General features: G+C 39.8%; 1 protein-coding gene across 1 annotated transcript in view; it reads right to left on the bottom strand.

Moving 5' to 3' along the window:
- Nucleotides 1–15,046, bottom strand: part of LOC126184329 (IQ and ubiquitin-like domain-containing protein) — a 201,682-nt gene extending 186,636 nt beyond the window's left edge. Inside the window, exon 1 of the mRNA XM_049926704.1 lies at nt 14,260–15,046. Coding sequence (XP_049782661.1) covers nt 14,260–15,046 — 787 coding nt within the window. The remainder of the gene's footprint in view (nt 1–14,259) is intronic.
- Nucleotides 15,047–16,102: the final 1,056 nt, after the last annotated feature.

Genomic DNA, 16,102 nt, shown 5'->3' with positions numbered 1-16,102 from the left:
TCCACAAAATTTCAATTAGATATAGGGCTTCAGCCAGTCTTATCAATTTAGATACTTATCACCAGCTGGGGTGCCACCTTACAGTGCCCTCACTGCCATAAAGTACTCTATAGTGAGCAGCAGGTGCTCTAGTGGGGGCAACTGTTACTCATGGCCGTATACAGAAATATGAAACATCAGCTCAGGTTTTTGGTTGTAAATTCACAGTTGGTGGAAATTTTCAGCCTCATAACTTTAACTAATTTTGGCTTAGAGATGGTCAAGTAAGTTAACCTTATCTCTCTTACAGCAACATTTCAGGCTTTGGATGCAGGTGCCTGGTCAACTTTTTCATAAGGGCATGGGTAGAACTACCAATTTTGAAGCCCACATAACACTGAAACAATCAGCAGTTCCTAAGTTCTGTTAAGCCTGCCCAATGTCATTTGGTATGTGATATAAAGTGAAGGTGGAACTCAACATATAGCAGAAACTTGGGGTGGTGTTACCAGTTTCATGAATCTAGTGAGCCACCCCAATGATTATGATCCAGAAAGTCAATGCTGATGTCAGACTGTACTGTGATTTCAAGCACAAAATCAATGCACAATGTGAAATGGATGTTTATCCCATACCATGTCCCAAGAAGTTTCTGGTTAAGTTGACCAGCAGTCAAAATTTTTCCAAAATTGACCTCAGAGATGCATATTGGCAGTTGCCATTGGATGTTGAGTCTCTAAGGCTTTTAGTATTAAATAATTCTTTTGGGATGCACCAGTTTAACCATTTCCTGTTTGCGTAGCTTCAGCTCCAGGAATTTTCCAGAGCATTCTTGAGCAATTTATCAGAGACATTTCATGCTGCATCCACTATTTGTACAACATTTGAGTTACTGTCCCCACAAGAGAAAAGCATTTGCAAAATTTGGAGGCAATTTTTGAGTGACTGTTAGACAACAGACTGTGTTGCAGCCTTGAGAAATGTAGTTTTCTTGTTCCTAGAATGCAGTACTTAGGACATGTGTTATGTGGAGAAAGTATCATACCAAGGACAGAGCATATGGCAGCAACAGAAAATTTGCCACTTCCTAAGAATATTAGAGAGCTACAATCATTTTTAGAAAAGGTAAGTTACTAAGTGACATTCATTCCACAGGCTGCTGACCTTTGGCATCCATTAAATCAGCTTCACAAGAAAGGAGTGAAGTTTCTCTGCTCCACTCCACATTTGGCCATGCTCACTCCATGGTAAGCCTATGACTCTGGACATCGACCTATCTTAATACAGCACTGGCACCATGCCCTGTAATAAAAATCTTGATGGCTCAGAGCACCCACTGCATTCATTTCTAAGACCTTGTCAACAGCACAGAGAAATTATTCTCAGATTGAGAAAGAGGCACTCATGATTATATATGGAGTAAAAAAACAAATCCATGTTTACTAATACAGTACTAAGCTGCACACCTTTAGAGACCACAAGCCACTCATATCAGTGTTTGATCACTATTCCAAGCTCCCAGACAGTGTTTGGCCTTGTATCTGAGTAATAATTCCTGTGTCATTCAGTACCAGCCCACCTCACAGCTCATGAATTGGACACCTTGTTACCCTTACTGATGGTTCCTGAAACTGACTTTCACAAACAGGAGACAATCTGTTTTGCACTGGACTGGAACCTTCAGGATACCCTCAATCAATTTTCTTTGATAGCACAGGAAGTCATGGCAGCTATGAACAAGGATCCACTTTTGCACATGGTCATTCCAGCAGTCTGCAAATAATGACTGGAGCATATTTTCGTGGGATCAGACCCAGTGCTCTGTACGTGTTCCTGGCTTTGCAATAGATTCAACTTTGTAGGCAGCTTGCTACAGAAGATCAGAATGCTGCATCTCTGTGACACCAAATTCTGCAGGTATTCCATGCATCCTATTTGGAGATGCCACATATGAAAGTGCTAGCTCTGCAGCATGTCTATCAGCCAGCAATTAATTCTGTCACTGAGCACATAAAGTGTGCCTGTTCAACATGTGTCCACAATGACGCAATTCCACAGAAGACGTTTTCTCCATGGCCCGTGCAAGACCACCCATGGGACCAGATGCACATGGTCTTAGCTGGTCCCTTCTTAGGTGTCATGTGGCTGTTAGTAATAGATTCATTGTCTAATTTTCCAGATGTTGCAAGGTCGTCCTCCATGATGTTACATGCCTGTGTCAGAGGGTTTTGAAATGTCGTACTGCTGAAATGGAATTCATCACCAGACCATGGGGCTATTCCATTTGGCATCAAATGTAGATGTTGAGTGGTTGGCCAAAATGCTCAGACCACAGTTAATGGAAACAGCCTCGATGGTACCTCGAGAGCTTTCCCTGTCCAGTTTTTGGCTTCTTACCACGCAATTCCACTCAGTCGGTGCAGTCTGTTTGAGGGACTGCACAGCTATCAGCCATATGGTCCCTTTAACCTATTCCATCCACAGCCACCTGCCCCTGGCCTGATAGCCATGCCATTTTATCAGCAAGGTTCTGCTGTCTGGGCATGCACATTTGAGTAAACATGTGAATGGATGCAAGGTGGACATAAGGGGTGACAATTTTATATAGTTGCTGTAGGTCTGTGGCACCTGACATGCCAGGCTAACCAGCTAAGCCTGTGTCAATCTGAGCAACAGGTGGCACAACTCAGGCAAACAGGAGCTGTTAGCACAGGCAGGAGGGACCAATAAACCCTCACTCAAAGAACTGAATGACATTTGCAGCCATTCCCAAGACCTATGCACTACTCGCCATATAATTTGTGCCCTCACACAGAGAAATCTACCACCCTGGAGAACTGTTTGCCTGGGCAGATCTGATGGAGATTGAGTACCTCCTTCCAGCATCACTACAACCAGCAGAAAGTGTCTCATAGTCCTCCTCATTTCTCAACCACCAGCATCAGCCTGTAACCACCCCAAGGGGTGCCCATTACATCCCAGTGGAGTGTACCCAGACAGAATCCTGGTGGAGATCCCCCTTGCCACTCATCCCACGACTTGGTGAAACTGTTACAGGCCTGGGCATTTCAGCCCTATATGCCCCTTAAAGGGGGGAGGGTTGTGGTATCCCCACCGGACGTATGTATGTCAGACGTGGAACTGTTTACAGTTGAGTGTTGGAGTGATCCACAACTCCACCATAAAAATTGTGAGTGTTGCCTTCACTAAGCAATGCCTCTGAAGTCATAGCCTTCCTGGTTTGAAATTGCAGCCTCTGATGCCAGCTGCAAGATAGCATGAGCTTAAAACTTGTTTATTCAGCCTAAACTTAATTGTGTAAGTGTTGTGAAGTCTTCTCAATGTCATACTCTTGTAGTTTCTGCGTTTGTTCCTGACCATGCTTTTGGACTCTCAGCTTGCCAATTAGGTTGACATCTAGTGTTTTAGTGGGAGCCACATGGCTCAGTATGCTGCATTCATCCTGAGCATTTTTTGTTGACACTATCCTCTCACAACATGAGACAAAACAAGCTGCCCCAACTATCTATGAAGAAAACACTAACTCACAAAAAAAGTACACAGTAAAGAAAGATATTTTCCCAGTGTTAGTCTGCTGAACAGTAATATTTAAATGAAAGGTCTGTTGAGATTGACCTGTACTGAAAGATGCTACTGAACACTTGTCTGAATGATTGACTGATCTGGCATTTGAAACATCAACCAAAATGGCCTTGCCATACTGCTACTGTAGACAGCTGAATGTAAGGGGAAGCTACAACTGTAATCTGTCCAGAGGGCATGTAGCCCAATTGTATGGTTAAATTATGATGGCATCTCTTGGATAAAATATTCTGGAGGTAAAATAGTCCCTCATTTTGATCTCCAAACAGGGACTACTAAGGAGGATGCTGTCATCTGGAGAAACAAAAGTAGCATTCTACAGGTTAGATTCCATAACTGGGCAGGTAGGTTAGGAAACTTAAACAGGAACATGGATAGGCTGAAGATAATATAGGGGGAATTAGTGAAGTTTGATGGCAGGAGGACTGAGACTTCTAGTCAGGTGAATATAGGGCTACAAATACAAAACCAAATGGGAGTAATGCAGGAGTAGGTTTAATAATGAATGAGAAAATAGGATTGAAGGTGAATACCGTATTTACTCGAATCTAAGCCGCACTTTTTTTCCAGTTTTCGTAATCCAAAAAACCGCCTGCGGCTTAGAATCGAGTGCAAAGCAAGCGGAAGTTATGAAAAATGTTGGTACGTGCCGCCACAACTAACTTCTGCCGTCGAATATATGTAGCACGACAGAGGCATGCTTTGTAGGCACAAAGATAAATACTGGCGCCAAAACCTCTGCGTCAGTAAATAAATTTAAAAAAAAGTGGAAGACGAGCTTTTTTTCTCCACCGCGAGTTTCGACCACTGCATTTTCATACATTATCCAACGAAGTAAATACAAATTCCGTATTGTTCATCTTCGAATGTAGCACAATTTCAGTGTACTACGAAAATATGACTGGCAAGACTGTTTGGGATGTTTGTCAATATGGCCAACTCTACGTTCTGAATTTTTTCCTATCTGTGAGAAGAGATGGTTGCTAATAGGAACCTGATGAAATTTGAATCACATACAGTATTCTCTTCACCATAAGAATAATACGAATATAAACATTTTGCCATGTATTCTTTTGTGTTTGCTGCTATCTCATTTAAATCCTGTCTGCCTAATAAACTACGAAGCTAGAGTGAGACAACAGCAAACGCAGAAGAATATACGTATCGTGTCATGTTTATATTCGTATTATTCTTATGCCTAATAATGATACAGTCTGAAATGAAGCACGGCAAGTGACTAGATTTTTAAATCTAAGATGACTGTAATTTCTGTGCAGAATTTGATGTAATAAAGAAGCGGCCGCAAAGATTTTCAAACGGAGAAAAATTTTCGCCTAACTCTCATTCAGAACATGTTCTATCATACGCAGTCTATTATTTGATTCTTGTTGATCATTATCAAAGAAAGCAGCAGTGTAAGTAACAACAAATAGCAGTCTCTTGCCATTGTTTCGCTAATGAGACGATTCCTCTCTTTTTTTTTTAATTGTACGTGGCGGTAGCGCGCACAAAAGCAAGCCATGCCGCGAGCCGCGACAGGCCGTAAACACGCACTATCAGAATGCGACAAACAATGGATGACACAGTGCAGTAATGCATTTTCAGCTTAAGAGTGATGCAAACACCTATAACAAAGAAAACGGCACTTATCAGATCAAAGCAAAATAAGCAATCGATTCAAACCAGACGAAGCACGTGAAAAAGGAAGGGTACTCGTATAAATACGGACGGAGCGCCTGACGCATAGCAATGGCTACATGGTAAAGCTTAACTGCTAAGCTTACGACTCGAACCAAACTACTGTAGCTGTATTGTCATTCATTCGACCTAAATTGTGTCTCATATTACAATGGACCAACTTTGTTTCGATTTGGAGGTGTGGCCTAAAACTTTTCTCTCCCCTTGAATTTCGAGTCTCAAATTTCAGGTGCGGCTTAGATTTGGGAAATTTTTTTTTTCCTTGATTTCGAGTCTCATTTTTCAGGTGCGGCTTAGATTCGAGTGCGGCTTAGATTCGAGTAAATACGGTAGCATAGTGAATACAGTATTGTAGCCAAGACAGATACCAAGCCCACACTCACCACACTAGTACAAATTTATATGCCAACTATTTTCGCAGATGATAAAGAGGTTCAAGAAATATATCAGGACTGTTCAAAAAGTATTCAACAAGGACTCTAACTTCTTTTCTGGATTGTACTTATAAACTCAGGACTCATCACCAGTGAACACTATATTAAAAAAGTTGGGATAACTGTTCACCATGTCCAACATGTCCTGTGCAATCTTCAAATGAGGTTGCTTCTGCTCAGTTGTTAGCAACTTCGGCACAAGTTTTTGTGAGATCCTACTCAGGTTCAAATGTTTAATTGAAATGGAATGATTGGATCCAATACTAATTTTAATCTCATCTGCAAGTACTCTGATAGTAATTGATCTGCCCTGCATCATCATGGCCCTTACGTGATCAACAACAACCTGATTTGCAGATACTGAGGGCCTACCTGAAAGTGCTTCTCTCTTAATTGATGAGTGGCCATCTTTGAAGCAGTTGCGCAATTCCTTTATCTCTGTGGTACCCACTGCTTCATCCCCAAACACACTGAATCTTGTGGATTGCTTCAGCTTCAGCATAAGAAAGCATAAAACAAAATTTTATGCAATAAAATTGTTCCACTTTTTCTTTCCTTTTTCTTCAACACAAAATTTGATGTCTATTACTTACACATATTGGAGAAAAGAGATGCAGCTGTATAAAAATCAACAACACAGATAGAAAACCAGTACTAAACAAAGAGGGGAATGCTTAAAGTTGGAAAGAGTACATAGAACAGTGGTTGTCAATCTGCAGCCTGTGAGCCAGATGTGGCCTGAATGAAATATTCATGCAGCCTGTGGTTCTAAGCTGTATTTTTACAATAACGTTTATCTAGCATCTGACAGGTGAATCAAAATTTCCGACTTATGTTAAGAGATTCTTAAGGGTGTACTTTCCCTGTTCAGTAAAAAACAAAAATCCATAGACAGTAACACACTGAAGAGCCAAAGAAACTGGTACAGCTGCCTAATATCATGTAGGGCTCCCACAAGGATGCAGAAATTCCGCAACATGACATGACATGGACTAAACTAATGTCTGAAGTAGTCTGGAGGGAACTGACACCATGGGTTCTGGAGGGCTGTCCATAAATCTGTAAGAGTACGAGGGGGTGAAGATCTCTTCTGAACAGCACATTGCAAGGCATCCCAGATATGCTCAATAATGTTCATATCTGGGGAGTTTGGTGGCCAGTGTAAGTGTTTAAACTTAGAAGAGTGTTTCTGGAGCCACTCTCTAGCAATTATGGATGTGTGGGGTATCGCACTGTCCTGCTCGAATTGCTCAAGTTTGTCAGAATGCACAAAGGACACAAATGGATGCAGGTGGTCCGACACGATGCTTATGTACATGTCACCTGTCAGAGTCATATCTAGACATATCAGAGGTCTCATAGCACTCAAACTGCACATGCCCCACACCATTACAGAACCTCCACCAGCTTGAACAGCCCCCTCCTGACATGCAGGATCTATGAATTCATGAGGTTGTGTCCATCCGCTTGATACAATTTCAAATGAGACTCATCTGACCAGGCAACATGTTTCCAGTCATCAACAGTACATTGTTGGTGTTGAGGGGTACATGTCTGGGCCTTCAGCTCCAAAAGTCCATATCAATGAAGTTTCATTGAATGGTTTGCATGTTGACACTTGTTTATGGCCCAGCCTTGAAATCTGCAGCAATTTGCTTCTGTTATGTTGGACAATTCTCTTCAGTCATCATTGATCCCATTCTTGCAGGATCTTTTTCCGGCCACAGTGATGTTTTGCGATTAATGTTTTACCAATTCCTGATATTCACAGTACACTCATGAAGTGGCCGTAGAGGGAAATCCCCACTTCATTGTTACCACAGAGATGTTGTGTCACATTGCTCATGTGCCAACTATAAAACCACATTCAAACTCTTTTAAATCTTGATAATTTGTCATTGTAACAGCAGTAACCAAGCTAACAACTGCACCAGACACTTGTTGTCTTACATAGGCATTGCCAGCTGCAGTGCTGTATTCTGCCTGTTTACATATTTCTGTATTTGAATATACATGTCTATACCAGTTTATTTGGCACTTTATTGTATTTTAAGATATAATTAATTTTAATTGACTCTGGTAAATTTGACCATGATCTAAGTGCAGTTGGTCACTTATTGGTCGCTTACCTCAGGGGCAGAGGTGTAAGTATTGCAGCCACTGTGGGATTAGAGGCTGTGAGAGAAGGAATGTTTTATTGTTTGTCTTCCAGTACTGACAATTCATGTGTATGCATGGTTCATACAGATCAGCTGTTAGGTATAAATTTTGACACAGAACGAACATGGATCTACGAATGCACCTTACAGAGACCATCATCTTGAAACGCGATACTCATTTGTAACAAAGAATATGAAAACAAACTAAGGCTAATGTTTTAACACAACTAAATGAGTAGAAAAAAAGATAAGAAAACATTTAGTAAACATTTTTGATCACTTCTGAAACTGCATAATGCGCTTATATGTAAATACAGTTATTGTTATTAATCATTTAATCATCAACTGCTACATATGACACATGAGCACTTTGTCAGGCAATCACAGTGTCACAACTTTGGGTTCATTGAGGGTGGCAGCAGTCTGAAACAGGGAACAGTTGACACAAAGTGTTCCGAATGGTGATGACTTTTAATAATCAATACCTGAGGGCCACTGGCCAACTTATCATACTCTCATTTTGGGGCACATAAAAAATTAATTTATGTAGGTTACCCATTAATAATGAGATTGGTTCATACGTTGCCCGATGTGCCACCCCAAATTGACAGTATTGGCCATTCAGCAAAAAAAATTCACAACCACTGATATAGAGGGTCCACACATGGGGGTAGATGAATTGAATTGCACCCACACTTCCACTGAATATGATTTGTACAAAACATATCTGAAAACTAAATAGGCAGAATACATCACTGCTGTTGTCAATGCCTATAAAAACAGCAAGTGTCTGGTGCAGTTGTTAGATTGGATACTGCTGCTGCAATGGCAGCTTATCAAGATTTAAGTGAGTTTGAATGTGGTGTTATAGTCAGTGTATGAGTGATGGGACACAGAATCTCTGCGGTACCTATGAAGTAGGGATTTCCCTGTTCGACCACTTCACGAGTGTACCGTGAATATCAGGAATCTGGTGAAACATCAGATCTCCAACATCACTGAGGCCAGAAAAAGATCCTGCAAGAATGGGACCAATGATGACTGAAGAGAATTGTTCAGTGTGACGGAACTGCAACCCTTCCACAGATTGGTGCAGATTTCAATGCTGGGCTATCAACAAGTGCCAACGTGTGAACCATTCAATGAAAAATCATCGATATGGGCTTTTGGAGCTGAAGGCCCATTCTTGTACCCTGGATGACTGCATGACACAAAGCTTTATGCCTTGCCTGGGCCCATCAACACCAACATTGGACTGTTGATAACTGGGAACATGTTGTCTAGTTGACGACTCTCTTTTCAAATTGTGTCAAGTGGATGGATGTGTACCTCATACATCATTGGACCCTGCATGTCAGCAGGTGACTGTTCGAGCTCGTGGGACTCTGCAAAGGTGTGCGGCATGTGCAGTTGGAGTGCTATGGGACCCTTGATATGTCTAGATATGACCCTGACAGATGATGTATACGCAAGCATCCTGTCTGATCACCTGCATCCATTCATGTCCATTGTGCATTCTGACAGACTTGGGCAATTCCAGCAGGACAGTGTGACACACCACACATCCAGAAATGCTAGAGAGTGGCTCCAGGAACACTCTTCTGAATTTAAACATTTCCACTGTCCACCAAACTCCCCAGACATGAACAATATTGAGCATATCTGGGATGCCTTACAATGTGCTGTTCAGAAGTTATCTCCATCTCCTCATACTCTTATGGGTAGCCCTCCAGGATTCATGGTGTCAGTTTCCTCCAGCAGTACTTCAGACATTAGTTGAGTCCATGCCACGTCAGGTTGCAGCATTTCTTCGTGCTCACGGGTGCCCTACATGATATTAGGGCAGGTGTACAAGTTTCTCTGGCTCTTCAGCATAGTATTCGACAGTCAGTGATTAAAGGAGTATGAAGTAACTAACACCATGAGCATACGCTGAAAGAAGCAGTATGATAATTTTATAAGAAGAATTAACTATGAGAAAGCATTGTGCAAGCATGATGCCATATTTGTTGAATACTGATTGAAGGAAAACAAAAAAAAAAAAAAAAAAAAAAATTTTTTTCAGTATTTGAATCATTATTAAAAGCAAATCAGCTGTTTTTGTACACTGCTGATCAGGTAGGGCTTCATAATTTTATGCAAGAAATGAAACAGCTATAAAAGCAGTAGTTAGAAGTTGGAAAGTATTTTGAGTCAAGTGGAGGAAGAAAACATGCAAGAAGAGACAAAAGAAGAAGGAAGTAATGGTTCATCAAGAAAATGCCACTGTGGAAAAAGGTGTTTTGCTGATGGTAGGAATGAGAGACTTGAAGTGGAAGTGCAAATAGTAGGAATATTCCCCCCACCCTCCCCTCCCCCCCTCCCCCTCCCTCAAAATCATCAGATGTGACACGCACTGCTCCCACATCTAAACATATTTGTGACCTCTTAACATTTTGAAAGCAATGAATAGGTATGGGATATTCTACCTCTACACATACATAGACACTCCACAAGCCACCGTACAGTGTGTGGTGGAGGGTACCCTGTACCACTACTAGTCATTTCCTTTCCTGTTCCACTCACAAATAGAGCGAGGGAAAAATCTCTATCTATATGCCTCCATATGAGCCCTAATTTCTCATATCTTATCTTTGTGGTCCTTATGCACAATGTGTATTGGTGGCAGTAGAATCATTCAGCAGTCAGCTTCAAATAGTGGTTCTCTAAATTTTCTCCATATTGTTTCTTGAAAAGAATGTTGCCTTCCCTCCATGGATTCCCATTTCAGTTTCTGAAGCATCTCCATAAGACTTAAGTGTTGTTCAAACCTACTGGTAAAAAATCTAGCAGCCCACCACTGAATTTATTCAGTCCTTCCTTCAATCCCAGATGGTATGGACCACAAACACTCAAGCAGTGCTTAAGAATAGATCACACCAGCATCCTATATCCAGTCTCCTTTACAGGCGAACTACTCTTTCCAAAAATTCTCCAAATAAACCAAAGTTGACTATTCACCTTCCCTACCAAGTTCTCACATGCTCGTTCCATTTCATATCACTCTGCAACATTGTGGCCAGATATTTAATTGACTTGACTGTGTCAAGCGGGACTCTAGTAATACTGTATCTGAAGATTATAGGTGTGTTCTTCCTACTCATCCACATTAACTTACATTTTACACATTTAGAGCTAGCTGCCATAGACCACACCAACTAGAAATTTTGTCTAAATCATCTTGTCTCTTTCTACATTCACTCAACTTTGACACCTTACTGTACACCACAGAATCACAGAAAACAACCACAGATTGCTGCCCACCTTGTCAGCTAAATCATTTATGTATGTAGGGAGAAACAGTGATCATATTACGCTTCACTGTGGCACTCCTGACAATACCCATGTCTCTCATGAACAGTCACCATTGAGGACAACATACCGGGTTCTATTACTTAAGAAGTCTTTGAGCTACTCGTATATCTGTGAACTCATTCCATATGCTTGCACCTTAATTAACAGCCTGCAATGGGGTGCCATGTCAAATGCCTTCCAGAACTCTAGAAATATGGCATTGCCCTTCATCCATAGTTCGCAGTATATCATGTGGAAAAGGGCAACCAGAGCTTTGCACAAGTGATGTTTTCTAAAACCTGCTGATTCATGGACATAAGCTTCTCAGTCTCAAGAAAGTTTATTACATTCAAATTGAGAATATGTTCAAGGATCTGCAGCAAACTGAAGTAAGGGATGTTGGTCTGTAATTTTGCTAGTCCTTTCTTTTACCTTTCTTATATACTGGAGTCACCTGCACTTTTTTCCAGTCACTTGGGACTTTTTGCAGGGTGACATACAGACTTGGTAAGGGACCAGTGCAGTAGAGTACTCTTTGTAAAACCAAACTGGGATTCCATCTGGACCTGTGATTTATTTGCTTTAAAATATTTCAGTTGCTCTCTATTCCAGGGATTCTTATTACTATGTTGTCCATATGGGAGTCTGTCCAATGGTCAAATGATGGTATGTTTGACTGATTCTCCTGTGCGAATGATTTCTTGAACATAAAATTTAAAACTTCAGTTTTCGTTTTGCTTCCTTCAACTGCCACACCAAACTGCTCAACAAGGGTCTGAATGGAAGCCTTACATGGATATATTGTAGATCTTCCAGAATCAGACTTTAGGGATGAAATCTACTCAGTCATAAAAGGTTACATGTGTGATTGACCTAAAAACAGCCTTTGATTGCCAGAGAGAAAACAAAATTACCTTGTGCTCTCATAGTTAATCCCTATTTCCAGCATATCAGTTTCAGAATGCCACTTCAGGAGCTGATTCACAAAAATTATAAGCCATTTTTTGAGGTTTCTCCAGTGTAACAGCTACTTAAATAGTTCTTGGGTGTAATTTTGGAGGTTATATTAAATGCAGCTATACAACAACATCTGCCATTATGACTGAATTGTTTAGTCAACCGTATGATAGGATAAGTGAAGTACCTATAATGATGGTGTTCTGTTAGAATGCAGTTACAATGTTTAAATGATATACATACATTAGATCTTTAGTAAGATACAAAAATTTGTCCCAAACTGTGTTGCATGAAGTGTGGAATAGCAGTTAGCATTGCTGGGTTAGTGTGCTGTGGCTTGTCAGTTCAAATCCAAGCACTATCAAATATTAGTTATATTCTATTTATCATTTCTAGAAGGTCCCTAAAACTTCTTATTTTTGTATCGTTTGCATTTGCAGTAATATGTAGTGTTTGTGTAAATAACAAAACTCTCCATCGAGAGGCAATTCTGTTCTGGCTGTACATCGATGTTTGTAACAAATGTGTTTTCAGTGCTGAATATTGTAATACATTGATGACAGTGCTTTCATAATTGGACTCAACTGTAGTTACAATATGACATTGGTTGGTGGGGACACCAGGTACTTTCAAATTTTTACATCACTGTGGCTCCAATTAGGCAATGTAAAAGCCATTGACCACACAGACAGGTACTGGAATACAAGCAGTGCATCACTCCATGGTCGATATATTCTAGAAACCAAGGGATTTCAAAACAGCAGTAAGTCAGGTGGACATCAGGCTTACAGTGCTTTCTGTTGATGCTAGTCAGGACCTAACAAAGTGGCTGAAAAGATCTGACCAAGTCACAAAATACAACAGACCAGATGATGTGATATTTTTAGACATTTACTCAAATGGCACAGCTCAGCAGCAGTTCGAGAAAAATTAAGGGAAGTTCAACAGCTAGGATACATTTGGTGGTAATCAGCAGAAAGTGCACTTAGTGGAAGAACAATTGAAGAAAGGGGCCCAACATCAAGGGAAATGGCACAGTCTTACATACAGAATGTTTTGGCCTTATGCCACATTACAGATCTGAAAATGACAGAAAGTGAAGAAACGTCCATTTTCTCTGTATGAAGCCCTACTACAGTCCTGAGGCACAGCACTGTGATGAGGTATTCTCTTTCTAGAAAACTGAAAGCCTGGTTGATGACTGAAGCTTTGATGGGAGGGACTACCATTCATGCTCATCATAATGAAGAGGATGTGACAGCACAAGGATTCTCCATAGCTGCCACACAGAGGACTACTGATAAGATCTAGATCTAGGATGCTGTAGCTGGCTGCAATAAGAATTCATGAGACAGTGGTTTGCTGTTTTTCTGGAAGAGGGAACATTACTGTGAGCCATACTGCAGTGTGGGGTAGTGGTTAGCCCTGCTGGCTGGCAGAATGCAGATCACCAGTTTAAATCCAAGCACCAACAAATGCTTGTTATTTAGTATTTATCATTTATAGAAAGTTCTCAACATTTTTTTACATTTTTAATGTTTGCATTTTCTAAAATATTCAGTGTTTGTATAAATAAGAGGAAGTTCTGTTCTGGTTGTGTGTTGGTGTCTACAATGAATGTGCTTGCAGTGCTAAGTGTTGTACTACATTGATGACTCTGGTTTCAGATTTGGACTTGGTTGTGCTTAGAATGTGACAGTAATCTCTATTTTTGAATGTGAAGTATTTTGACTCATCTTGAAGTCAGCTAAATTAACGTATAAAATTTGTGTATTTCATGAGCATATGATAGTCACATCACTGAAGTACTGTAATGTTGTAGATGTGGATATTGAAATATTTGATTACTTAAATGTAGTTTTTTGTTACTCTAGAATATAACAGAATTTTATCATGTTGAGAAATTAGAAGGAATGATCTGTTTTATTTTATAAAAACTTTCTAAAGCCAAGATCACATAAATATTTCTTTATTTACAACAGGAAAGTTTATCAAAACCAGTTGTTGCAAATAAAGAAATATTTATGTACTCCTGGATTAGAAAGTTTTATCCAGAATATAAGATAACTGCACCGGGCTTCTGGAATCTAGCTTACCTGTTTCAACTCTAACAGTTATAACATCTGAAACTGGATATTCTTGATATAAGCCTTCAGTGGAAAGTTGGTAATTGATGTCAGTGGACTGAAGATCTATCTCAATGCTTCCAAAAGGCTCAACCCCAAGTTCAGATAATACAATATTATCATCAAGTATGTCTCCCTGTACTGATAGCTGAATTACTTGAGTTGGAACTCTGAACAAACTAGAAAGATTTCTTTTAATTTCTTCAACACATAAAGAAATATCATATGCTTGTGTAAGAACTTCTCCGGCAGCCATGACAAATTTAACAGTGACAGTATTAGAATGTGATGATATTTCTTGTCCTGGTATCCAAAATGAACAGGATTTTTGAACACGATATTCTGTATCATCTTCCTTGGAATATGCATCATCTTCAAAGTAAACACTATGTCCCAAATTTGCATTTCTGCTCATACTTCCAGAGCTTGTCCTACTACTTGCCATAGTAAGTGCTGTATTTTGTGGCATTAATGTGTATGTTTCCAAAAAGTCATCATTTATAGTTTCATTTTCTTTCTTGTCGCTGTTAAAGCTATCATTATCTAAAAAAATATTTGTTTCATTTGCCCCTCTGTCAGTAATGCATAAACCATTAGACTGCCTTTCTGCAGTGCCATTCCATTTTTGTCTCTCTTCATCACCGCTAGTAGCTTCTACATTTTTCACAGGTGTCTCATTTAGTGTTGATCTGTTAATAAGACCATTCTGTATATCATTTTCATCAATGGAACATTGACTGTCAGAATGGTCTGACATTTCTGCTGGACAGGAAAATGCAATTTATATATGTAATTTTCTGAATCCTATGATGTGTTACATCCGTTATCATCAAGATGACTGTAGCTGAAAAACAATAATATGTACATTATTAAAAGTTTAGCATGTGCTGCAGTAGTAACTGATGAAAAATAAATTTTGTTATGTGAATAGGACATGCACAGCATTCAGTTATTAACTAGACAAGTGACTGCTGCAGTCATGGAATTACATGAGCACATTTCAAAAATTTAAACCACAGTTTTTATTCCTTAAAATATTAATCATTTTGGATGCTGTGTGAAACAGCAAGATTGCACAATTTTTTTTGGGAATGAAGCAGAATAAATACCTCAGAGGACATCATGTAACTCTCCAGTAAGTGGGTTGCCAATAAGAACTGCAGGTTTTCGCAGGACCTGGAACAGGATCAATTTATTAGTTCATTCATTTATACAGGAATGATGTTCCATAAATCCCAGAAAGGTCAAATTGTGCACTAATTAGCAGAAGCAGCCAGTGCAAGCTACTTATGTAAAGCAACATAACAACCAGTTACCACAAGTGCAAATCTACTCACATTGATAGTTATGCGAATTCATATATTAGCAGAAACACAGCATCCTTTAAAAACTAAGCATATTTTTAACCTAATACTTCAAGTTATGCATATAAATTGCTCCCTATTAAAACTGCAACACCAATTTTACTTCTTGTGTGTATGCAGTATAGGTGGAACAATAAAATTCTGTAGATGATTTGAGTCAAAATTGGTGATAACCTTGTTGAGCATTAAGCTGAACTCAACCTGGATGGTAGAGATGAGTGCATCTTTCCTTCCTGTTTCAATCTATGTAAGGGTTCATCAGTTGTACTTGCTGGTGAATGGTGGAGTACCAGTCTCTCCACAACACTTGATAACATGTTTCCAATGGCTAACAGATCTGGAGAAAATATTGGCCAGGAAAATAACTGAACATTATCTACACTACTGGCCATTATAATTGCTACACCATGAAGATGACATGCTACAGATGTGAAATTTAACCGACAGGA

The sequence above is a fragment of the Schistocerca cancellata genome, chromosome 4 (assembly GCF_023864275.1).
Source record: "Schistocerca cancellata isolate TAMUIC-IGC-003103 chromosome 4, iqSchCanc2.1, whole genome shotgun sequence".
Classification (NCBI taxonomy): Eukaryota; Metazoa; Arthropoda; class Insecta; order Orthoptera; family Acrididae; genus Schistocerca; species Schistocerca cancellata.
Note: the sequence above shows the minus strand (reverse complement) of the source record. Positions and strands in the feature narration are given on the sequence as shown.